At 44.6% G+C, this 10,426-nt stretch overlaps 1 protein-coding gene across 1 annotated transcript; it reads right to left on the bottom strand.

Annotated features, from left to right (window-relative positions):
* Positions 1 to 4,408: 4,408 nt before the first annotated feature.
* LOC111977232 (noggin-2-like) lies at positions 4,409 to 7,030 on the bottom strand. The gene has a single exon (XM_024006601.2). It carries the CDS (start codon positions 5,695 to 5,697, stop codon positions 5,062 to 5,064), a length of 636 nt encoding a protein of 211 aa, XP_023862369.1. The 5' UTR covers positions 5,698 to 7,030; the 3' UTR covers positions 4,409 to 5,061.
* Between the last annotated feature and the right edge of the window lie 3,396 nt (positions 7,031 to 10,426).

The raw sequence follows: 10,426 nt of genomic DNA, 5'->3' as shown, positions 1-10,426 counted from the left end.
GATCTGGTAAACCTGCCCATCCAGACATAAACACACACACACACACGCAGTCATACCACACACACGCACCTATACCCAGATCTCACCCAATGCACACACACATACCACACTCACACATCTTAAACTTAAACACATACACAATCTACACTAACTTTAACACACATACACACAGACTGCGCCAGCACTACTTTTGAACAGGGCCGTATGGGTACTGGGAGTTGGGGCGGAATTCCGTTCTAACCCTCGGACGGCAGAAGTGGTGCATTCGGTATCAGCGTCTCCTCATCCTTTCCCATCATCTTCCCTCCGTATTTCTTCCCTCTTTTCTCCATCTAATACCCTGTCATCGTCAATAACCTCAGGACTGCTGACTCACAAGCTTCTACACCCATGGCTTTGGGGGTTACAGGCCCTGCCTCTGTGTCTCTCTCCCTGTCTCCAGCCAAAGCCACACTAGATACTAGGGAGTGTGTGTGTGCATGTCAGGTAGGAGTGGTAGTGGCTGCAGGCCCTCAGTTCTCTGGAGGAGTCTCTGGAGATGGACCAGGATGTCCAGAGCGCTCCACACCGCCTCCTACAGGACCTACGCAGTGCTGCCAAGGACCTCATGACCCACATGAACATCCCCATCAGCCAGGTCAGCATCCATCCATCCATCCACCCCATCCATCCATCCAGCCATCAATTATTGCTTCTAATCACTGGATAAACATTGTAGATCCTGAGCATTCCAAGAAATAAATGTGTGTGTGTGTGTGTGTGTGTGTGTGTGTGTGTGTGTGTGTGTGTGTGTGTGTTGTTGTGTGGTGTGTGTGTGTTGTGTGTGTGTGTGTGTGTGGTGTGGTGACTGTGTGTGGTGTTTGTGGTCTGTGTGTGTTTGAACCAGATCAACACCCCCATTTCCCGTCACACTGAGCTATAATTTTCATGATCATTTAGTTAATCTGATGATGAGGCCTCATAATTTATAGCCTGTATTATCGATTATGTGTGTCAACTCCACTCATAGTTAACTTAACAATCCCCAAGCCAAAATGTTCAATTGCCTGTGTGAAAATACGAGACGAGAGAGAGAGGTATGAGAGGAGAGAGAAAGGAGAAGAGCGAGAGAGAGACGAGAGATGAGAGAGAGAGAGAGAGGAGAGAGACGAGAAGAGAGAGAGAGAGAGAAGAGGAGAGAGGAGACTGGGAATGTTTTACAGTCGCATTTATTCAGGCATAAGGTCCTGGCCCATTTCACAAATTGTCTCAGAGGAGTACTGGTCTAGGATCAGTTTTGCTTTTAGATAAGGGTTTTCCCAACCCTCTCCTTGGGGCCCCTCAGACATTTACATTTTAGTTTTAACACCTAAACTGGCACACCTGATTCAATTAGTCAAGGCTTGATAATTAGTTGACTAATTGAACAGGTGTGTCAGTTTAGCATTAAAACAAAAATGTGAGGGGCTCCCGAGTGGCGCTCTGTCTAAGGCGTCACTACAGACCCTGCTTTGCTCCTGGGCTGTATCACAACCGGCTGTGATCGGTAGTCTCAAAGGGCAGCTCACAATTGGCCCAGCGTCGTCCGGGTAGGGAGGGTTTGGCTGAGGGGGCTATACTTGGCTCACGTGCTCTACCGAATCTTGTGCAGTGCCGGGCGCCTGCAGGCTGACCTCTGGTTGTAGTGAACGGTGTTTTCTCCGACACATTGGTGTCGGCTGGCTCCGGGTTAAGCGGCGGTGTCAAGAAGCGCATTTTGGCGGGTCATGTTTCGGAGGACGCATGACTCGACCTTCGCCTCCCGAGCCCGATGGGGAGTTGCAGCGATGAGACAAGTCAAAATTGTGGAGAAAAAGTGGGTAAAATACGAGCAATAAAAAGTGAAACATCTGAGGGATCAAGGTAAAGAGTTGGGAAACCCTGTATTAGGAGTGACGTGACCCTAGATCGGCACTCCTACTCTGAGATGCTTTATGAATATGGGCTCTGAATATTCATGGGACGGTTTCATGGACTAAAAACCTAGATGGTGTCCTACTGCTGGACTCTTCACTGACAATGCTTTTTAGTCCATTGAAACTAGACTTTTTCTGGGTCTGGGAAAGTGGCCTTATAAAACACCAACATCTCAGGCAGAATTCAATATGATGGAGTAACTGTACCATTGATCAACAGAGTGGTAAAAGGCTGATACTTAACCAAGGAACGTGTTTCATTCATGACCTTCCATGGTGATGAGACCTGTAGCTAACTTCCAAAACGTATGTCTGAATGGTATCAAACACACTGTCATAGCTTTTCTCCTACGACAGGTATAGTAGTTTACAAACGCAGAACTAGTGAATGACTCAGACAAATCCTTCAGCCTATCAATGGCCTACTGCCCTAATCCATTGACATGTCACTAGTGCACATGAAAAGGCACACTTGGAATGTTGTTGGGGACCCCTTTCACTCGCGTGCCTCACCACTGTAACTGTCAATCGTGTCTTGGAGGTCAGGTTTCTTCTGTCAGCCCTTAGGATTTCAATTGACCTTGACAAAAGATGTTTACGTCTGGTTATAGAGTGTTATGTCAAAAAAAGACTTCACGGGTAGCCTTTAGGTCATTTAGGTATGTGGGTGTTGAACCATTGACACAGTATGGCATTCCACTAGACTAGGCATATAGAGAACCAGTCTATACTCAGCCAGACGCGTTGGTGCACTACCTGTCTTGGTGATGTAGTTTAGGCTAGGCCCAAATGTAAGGTGCCCATTGAGGTTTGAATGAAGCAAAGGGTTCAGAACCCCTGTGTTGTTCGTGGTTGGCTAGCACGTTTTTTRCCCCACACATACACGCATCATACCTTCCGTGGTCGCAATTCGTTCCGTTGTGCGCAACTTGATAGGGAAACAGGGGGGGCCAATGTACTGTATCCCTTGGTGAAAACTTCGAAATGACACTCAGATCCAACTGTTTTTTTATGATTATTGGAATAGCACTTTTTATGAAGGAATAGCAAGATTTCAGACATAAAGTAGTTGACACAAAATTCCTGCATAATCTGTCATTTTAACATGAACTATTAAACACGTGCGTCATTTCTGTTTTTCATATGAACTCCAAGTTTATTGCATATAATTTGTTTTCCGGTGGCTTACTTTTCTATAAGATGCACACCTTACATTTGGGGAGGTATATACATTCTACATATCAATTATATGAAATTGCAAGGAAACTGGAGTCATGGCACAGAGGAATCCAAACTAACAGCTCCAGAATGCCTGACAGGGCTGTTCTAAAAGGTGCGCACCTAGCTCGGCGGAGTCATTGCGGCGTATTGCCTTTCACACGCTTCTAAAATATACTCCGGGCAGAGCCTGAAAGGGTTACTGTTTCCCAAAGTGCTTCATTCTGCGCAGTCGAGAGGGGGCGGCTGAGTGGCGCCGCCGAGTCAGAGACGCAGTTTCCAAAACCCCGAGACATCATCAAGAAAGAAGCTGACAGTAAGGAAAGCAGCCCCCCTCTTCCTCTGGCATATTGCCGCTCTCCTCTCCTTACAAAATCCCTTCAGTATATCTGTCACAATAACCGTGTGGCATGTGTCAAATCCATCTCATCCCGCGAAGACACAAATCACTTAAAGGTGCACAAGATGGTGTTTTCCGGGAAATTATACAGCTCCWGTTTTGGAACGTTTGGTCATGTTCTAAACATTGGGTAATGACGACTGTTTAAGTCGTTGATTGTATTTAAAGAATAATATAAACACCATAAAATCCTTACTTGGAGTAAATGAGACGTTGCTTGATTTCATGGAGTAATTCCATGCGTGTCTAGGGCGCTTTAATTGACCATATCTCTTTAACTTGCAGACAGCTCAGCCGCTCTCAAATTAATAGTCTGGTAACGTCAAAAACAGTTGACCATTGTTTAATGGTCTTTGTTTTTTTCGAATGCTGTCATAGGGCTTGAATAGGCGCCTGTCTGCTCTACCTCAACACAACCCCCCCGTAGAACTTTGTGCAGCAGAGCTTCCAGTGAATAGCACAGACCCAGGCGCCCCTGGCTTGCCGTATACCCCGCCATTTCATCATCGGACACCGTCTGAATCATATTTTACAGTTGTGTTAACACCTTGGATCCGATAAATTAGCATGTGCATGAGAGAGGGGATAGTTATGCATGTGCTCTCTTCTCCGCTGGCTCAAACAATGAATGCCAGTTCTGTCGAGGCGTTTTAGGTGTGTTGCGCATTAGTTACACAACATAGTAAATCACCCGTTTCTAAAATCACAGTGACAGCGTGGAGCGTTTGTAACGTCCCCCTCCCGACTCATTTCAGCTCGGACTTACTGTGCATTTAGCAACTCCATTCCACTCCACCACCATACACGCCCCCTTGGACAGGGACACACTTTATAAGCAACTTGCTCGACATAAATACATGTTGAAAATATTGACTTTATTGCTAAAACGTGTAACCATAACATGTACACTGATATGTTAACTTTTTATTTCATTTTTTTTTTGAAATATTCAAGTAGACATCTCCCATAATTTCTGGTATACTCTGCTATTTTCTTTGCTTATGTTCTATACTCACAATCGTTAAAATAATAAATAAACCGTACAGATTTGTTTTTTTTCTACAATATTCCAAAAGCTGAGTTCACGCCTTTATATATATATATATATATATATATTTATCCTCAACTTTCAATTTAATTATTATTGATATTAATATCATACAAAAACTCTAGGCAGCGTTGCAGTGAAATAACAGTCAGCATCAATGTTCAGTTGAAAAAAAGTGAACTTCTTGGAGAAGTTGTGTATGCGTTCCATCTTACATTTTTCATAAAAAATAAAAGCTCTTCTTTCTGAGGAACACGTCTCAGGGATGAAATAAAATATGGTCCTGTTCATTCAAAAAAATAGCTGCATCTTTCTTAAATATGTACAATGTTGGCATTTTCATTAAAATGCTATATAAAAAAATAGATTCGCTATGGTGCCCACCTCTGTTCAGAGTTTACAGTGCAATAGAAACCGTATATTTCCAATCCACTTCCCAACCCTTCTACTTCCATTGAAACTCAGCAAGAGCACTTACACTCTGAGATGATTGGGTATTGCACCGGTATCCACGTACAATATTTCTGTCTTAAAAACCCTTGACAATACCACCGGAGAAAAGTCTTGGTGATTGACTTGACAGGTTTGCAAAACATCCCCTCGGGGAAGGAACAAGATCGCTCATTGAAGCAGTTTCCCTCCTTGATGTAGCGTGGCCAGAACCTCAAGCCCAAATCCTTCCAGGTATACACCACCGGACAGTGCGTATACGTCCACAACCACTGCAGAAATTTCCTGCGGGCTTTCTTGCCCAATTTTACCCGCTTCCCGTAGGGGGACTCTGAGATATCCAGTTTTTTAATCTCGTTTGGCATGGGTCCTTGCAGTTTCATCTGGGTGTCTTGTACGGAGAGATTCACCAGCATGGGCGAGCTGATGGACATAAAGTTGGGATCAAAGTTGCTGCCAAGCTTTTTCCGCAGAGTCCTCTCGGCCAAGTCCTGTTCCCGGGGGTCGTATTCCGGGTCGGGGTCCTCCTTGAGGACTGGCACGGGAAGATGCTCGCTGGGCGAGGGGCGCAGGCGTAGATAATGTTGCGAATCTCCAAGGTGAATGGATACCAGTACATAAACTAGTAGCGTCTTTGCGAAGGCCATATTTATATTGATTGCCTAAAGGCTCTTCTGGTGTATTAGCCTAAATATTTATTGATTTTCACTGCTACTATGCTCTTTGAAATGAGTAGCCTGGGGGCTTCACAAATAGTTGAAGTAGAGGCACGAGCAAGATMATACTTTTAATAGATCACGTCGGGTTTAAATGACATTGAGTGGAGTTTCTTTTTTAGGGATCCTTAGCAATAWGCCTCTTACGTTTGCTTGCTGATGCAATCTTGTTGAACGCAAAGGGTGTCTCTTCTTTGTAAAAAAAAATAAATAAGTAAAAATGTAGGCTCAACCAAAACAGCACAAAACAAAATGGAAAAACTAAACATTCACTTTGGGTTTATGGTGGTTGTCATGGTTACGCCAGGGACACTCAAAGCAACGGCAAATTGTCTAGACTGGATGACAGTGGCTGAGGCAGAGAGTCACATGGAATGAAGTTTTTATAAAGATCCGCTTTCTCAGAGACAAAATAGATCCAGAGCGCCCCGAGAGAGAGGGGTGCACAAAAGAGTAGGCTACTTCACCAAGTTTTACATTTCACTGTTCCGGCAATGACGGTTGTCTTGGCCAATGATATTTTTACGCATGACTTTTATAAACGTGGCTTCTTTCAACTTTGCTTGGCGCGCTCAGGTTTGAGAAAGTCCAAACGCGAGCGCAGAATCCATGGAGTGAGGTGTCCTGTGACTTCAGTGCGATATCCCAACCTTCTGCTTGGAGTCTTAGGACCTCACTGAAATTGTCCATGCGTATTCAGATGTCTTCTCTTTGGCAAAACGCACCACTGTAGTCTCCCACACCTATGCAAGCTGAACCATTTCTCGGTCCTGTTGAAAAGGTCTATCCAAACCAAACTGCAGATGTACCTCTAAAAAACAAAATTATACTCCTCCGGGACGCAGTTTTTCTTGCGTACAAAAAGTAACAAAAAAAGTCACATCTTAATATAAACTGACTCGAATAAAATGCATATCAAACGCAAATGGTGACGAGCCAGTTTAAGTTCACTACAATTTTATGTTTCTTTTCACCTCGATGACATTGGTGATTTCTCTACGGATATCAAAAAGAGCCACCGCCGTTGCATGGTTGAATCAATCCGAGTTCTGCCTTCTTTTGCACGGTCAGTGTTTGCGCTAATTCCTGGGGGAGAATCTTTACTCCTTTGAAAGCTGGTACAGTTCTCCTTACTTACTCGCTCCTACTTTAGGAGGTCTGAGACTTGGCGCTGAGCGTCTCTTTGCTTAGGCACACTGTGTGTGAGTGTGCCTGTTGCGAGCGGTGCTCAATCCCAAGTTAAATATCCCCCTCCGACAGTACAAAGTGTCAACGGGTCCTGCCCACCACTGCCACTTTCCCTATGATTGACAGCACCCCTCGGCCCCCTCTCCTCACAGAACGCGAAAAATATCGGCCACAATCAGACTATCCACAGGGTCCTAAAGAAACTAATTTATCATCGAGAGACACAATATATCCTAAACCGTGATGTAGCCACATCTTTTGCTTTCTCCCCCAAATAAAATAGTAATAAGCAGTCTCCTCACATTGCAATCTGCYTGTCTCTCGTCATATTTCGGGAACTTGTGCGCAATGACTATCTTGCTGCAACGCTCTCGAATTAACATGTTCAATACGCTGTCAATATTTAATTGAAGTACCGAAGTGTTTCCCCGTTGATAACATTCCCGGGAGAAGGGTGGGAAACGTTTAGTAGCATGTATGAGGGGTTCTAACTGAAAACGAGCGTCACATTCCACCTTTGTTCACGAGGACCTCTGTCCGCACACAGGAATTCGCTGTTTGAACTTTGGGGTCACAAAATAAGCGCGCAATTAAAGCTTTAAATGGTCATGGATAGCCTTACTAAACGTAACCTTTTATCATGCTGACTAACCGCAGTGATTAGAGTATCATGGATGCTTGAGCCTCAAAGGTTGGTTTCAGTTGAATATATGTAGCTGTCAATAATGCTGTGGTTGATATGGAGAAACTGATTTAATTTGTAGGCCTAATGACGCGTAATCAGGCCTTTATAAACGAATGTTGATGCCACTGACATTATCTTACTATCAACACAGTCACTTGTCATTAATACCTAATTAGCAGTTATTAGATGCACTTTATGCTTGGTCAATGAAATGTAACATATTTTGGAATAGTGTTCAATACTTCARCTTTTGACGCATACACTCATAATACAATATTTTTGGGTTGTGGCTATTTGATAAGTATCATTTGTATTGTCTTTTGTCATTTCCAAACTTAGATTGTTGTAACTATGCTCGGTACACAGTGGATAGACAGACTGATTTGTGTTTGGGATAGGGTACTTGCTCTTATAGTGGTCACTAGGGGGCGTRGATCCAGCGTGCAGGAATCCCAGGATTGTTTGCCTTACCCATGCATTCTTATCAATCAATCACATATGTCATTACAATGTGATAACAAGTCTTTGTTTACTGACTTCCATCTTTGTAGCATCTTCTCCATCTAAAGAAAATTGGTTAGAGAATTTGATTAAAAGCATACTTTGATTCATGTTTTTTTGTTGTTGTGCCAATTAACCCTAATTATCTTATCAACGARAGTCTCTGTGTTAGAGGTATGGATATACATTGAGGTAAAGCATGGACCTTCTAAGAAAATAACACTTTTTTTTATTCTAAACTAAGATTAAAGAAGAAAAATTATARTTGAAATGATGTTATTATTAAGAGTGTTATGGGGAGTTGTGTAAGAACTCACAGCAGTATAATTTATCCTCTAGCGCTAAACCCTGTAACCTCTCTAGTCATCATGCAGTAGCTGTCTAGCTGGCTAATGACTAGGAACCAGTTAGCAGTAGGGGACCTGGGCTGGCTACTGTAGACCCTGCTATTGTCCAGCGGCAGCCCCCCCTGACAGGGAGCAGGGAGTCCAGGGGAGGACAGGCGAGCCCAGTGAACACCGCTTCCCATCTTCTCATCTTCCCATCCCCTTTATGCCGGCCAGACCAGCGCCAAGCCCTCCGGCTAATTACCTAGGATAAAGAGAGGACCGGAGAGGACTGGGGGGACTGGTGGGGGGGCAGTCAGGAGAGGGAAAGGAGGAGGGTTGTAGTGGGGGATTGGGGAGAGGCAGGAGGAGGGAGGAGGGCGGCAGCAAGCAACAGGGGGACACGGTGGTAGCAGTTTGCTGTGGAATGGCTAATTAAATGATGTGATAAAGGGCCGGGCTCGCTTTAACGAAGCCCTCCAAGCCTGACATGGGGGGGGTTGAGTGTGCGAGAGAGGCGTGGGGGGCACACACAGAGGGAGGGGTGGAGGGGTGTGGTCAGTGCTGAAAATTGGCCTTGTATAACAAGGAGACTTAGCTCTTTGGTTTTGGCAGCGATTTTTCACGCTTCCTTAGGCCTCAATAGTGCGCACGGCAAGAGTGCATTAGGGGGTCGGCCCCAGCACAGATTGAGAGCCCCCTTCCCCTTGGCTGCGAGCGCAGGGCCCCCTGCTCCATACAAACAGGCTGCTTCCCAAGGAAGGCCCACTGGGAGCTTAACCAGCACAGGCACCACCAAGGGCAGCCCCAGCCAGACTGGCTGACTAGGGTCCTAGGGTCCTCGGGGAACTGCTAGAATGGTACAGAAGACAGAGGGGGTAGGAGACAGAGGGGGAAAATAAAGGAGAGGAGAGAAAGGGACAGGGAAAAGGGGGGCATCACTACTTTACTAAGACAAAGAGCATCACCAGGGGTAGCTGTGTTGACAAAGTTTTCTATTTTTACTTCCCAATCTTTTCAGTTGCCCCGAGGGACTAGAGAGAAAGGCTATTTTAGATTGTACAGAGAATTGAGGAATTTGGCTTGCCTGTTGGAAATACTCTTCAGCACCTAACATTGTAGCTAGTACTCCCCCCTACACACACATACCCACACACATACACACCTCCTCATCCTCCTCCTCATTCCAAAACAACAGAGGGGTTTGAAAGACACAATACATTTCCCCACTGTCCTCTGTCAATATTACACCCCTCTACAGCCCCTACCACCACCCCTCACATCCTACCCCTCACTCTTGCTCCTCCAGCTCAATAACCCTAACTTGAAGCAGATGGGTCGGGAAGCATGACAAAAATCTGTGTCCCGTTAACAGGATACTTTTGAAGCTTTCTCTTTTTATTCTTTATGAWMTTTTTTTTTGCAAAACTAGTAAACAGCATCAAAGTAAAAAAAAATCCGCCTGATGACAACAAAAAATAAATCATAAATTGCTGCTAAGCCCTTTATGAAATTGGTCCCCCTCGTTATTAAGAAGGCCTGCTCTCCGTCAACGAAAAACCTAGGTTAAAATATGACTTTAAATCATGTAAAATACTTGATCTGCTTGATTGAGTAAGCCTGCCTGACCAATAAAATAGCTCCAGAACTCTAAAGCCCACCCAACTGGCACTCCAGACAGGGTGGAGTAAAAGCTCAACGTATTTGAAAGATTTAAAGTGGTATTTGAACCAAGTTCTGGTCGATGGCAATCTGAAGTCAATCTGAAGTCAATCTGAACGTCGGACAAGTTCCCGGTTTCTATATGACATTCCAGTCGGGATGAGGAAGCACAGCGCTTTATCACATGCTATGATTAATCGTGATAGTATCGCGACTGGCTTGATGCGCTTGTGATGTGACTGCTGGAGTTGACTTTGAACTAGGCCTCTAAGGGATTCTTGAGGACTCTTTGCACTCA

This window comes from Salvelinus sp. IW2-2015, linkage group LG17 (genome assembly GCF_002910315.2).
Source record: "Salvelinus sp. IW2-2015 linkage group LG17, ASM291031v2, whole genome shotgun sequence".
Classification (NCBI taxonomy): domain Eukaryota; kingdom Metazoa; phylum Chordata; class Actinopteri; order Salmoniformes; family Salmonidae; genus Salvelinus; species Salvelinus sp. IW2-2015.
This window is presented reverse-complemented; position numbering and strand designations above follow the sequence as displayed.

Excerpts from the sequence above, each read along its gene's own strand:
- LOC111977232 (XM_024006601.2), bottom strand. The coding sequence starts at position 5,697 with ATGGCCTTCGCAAAGACGCTACTAGTTTATGTACTGGTATCCATTCAC.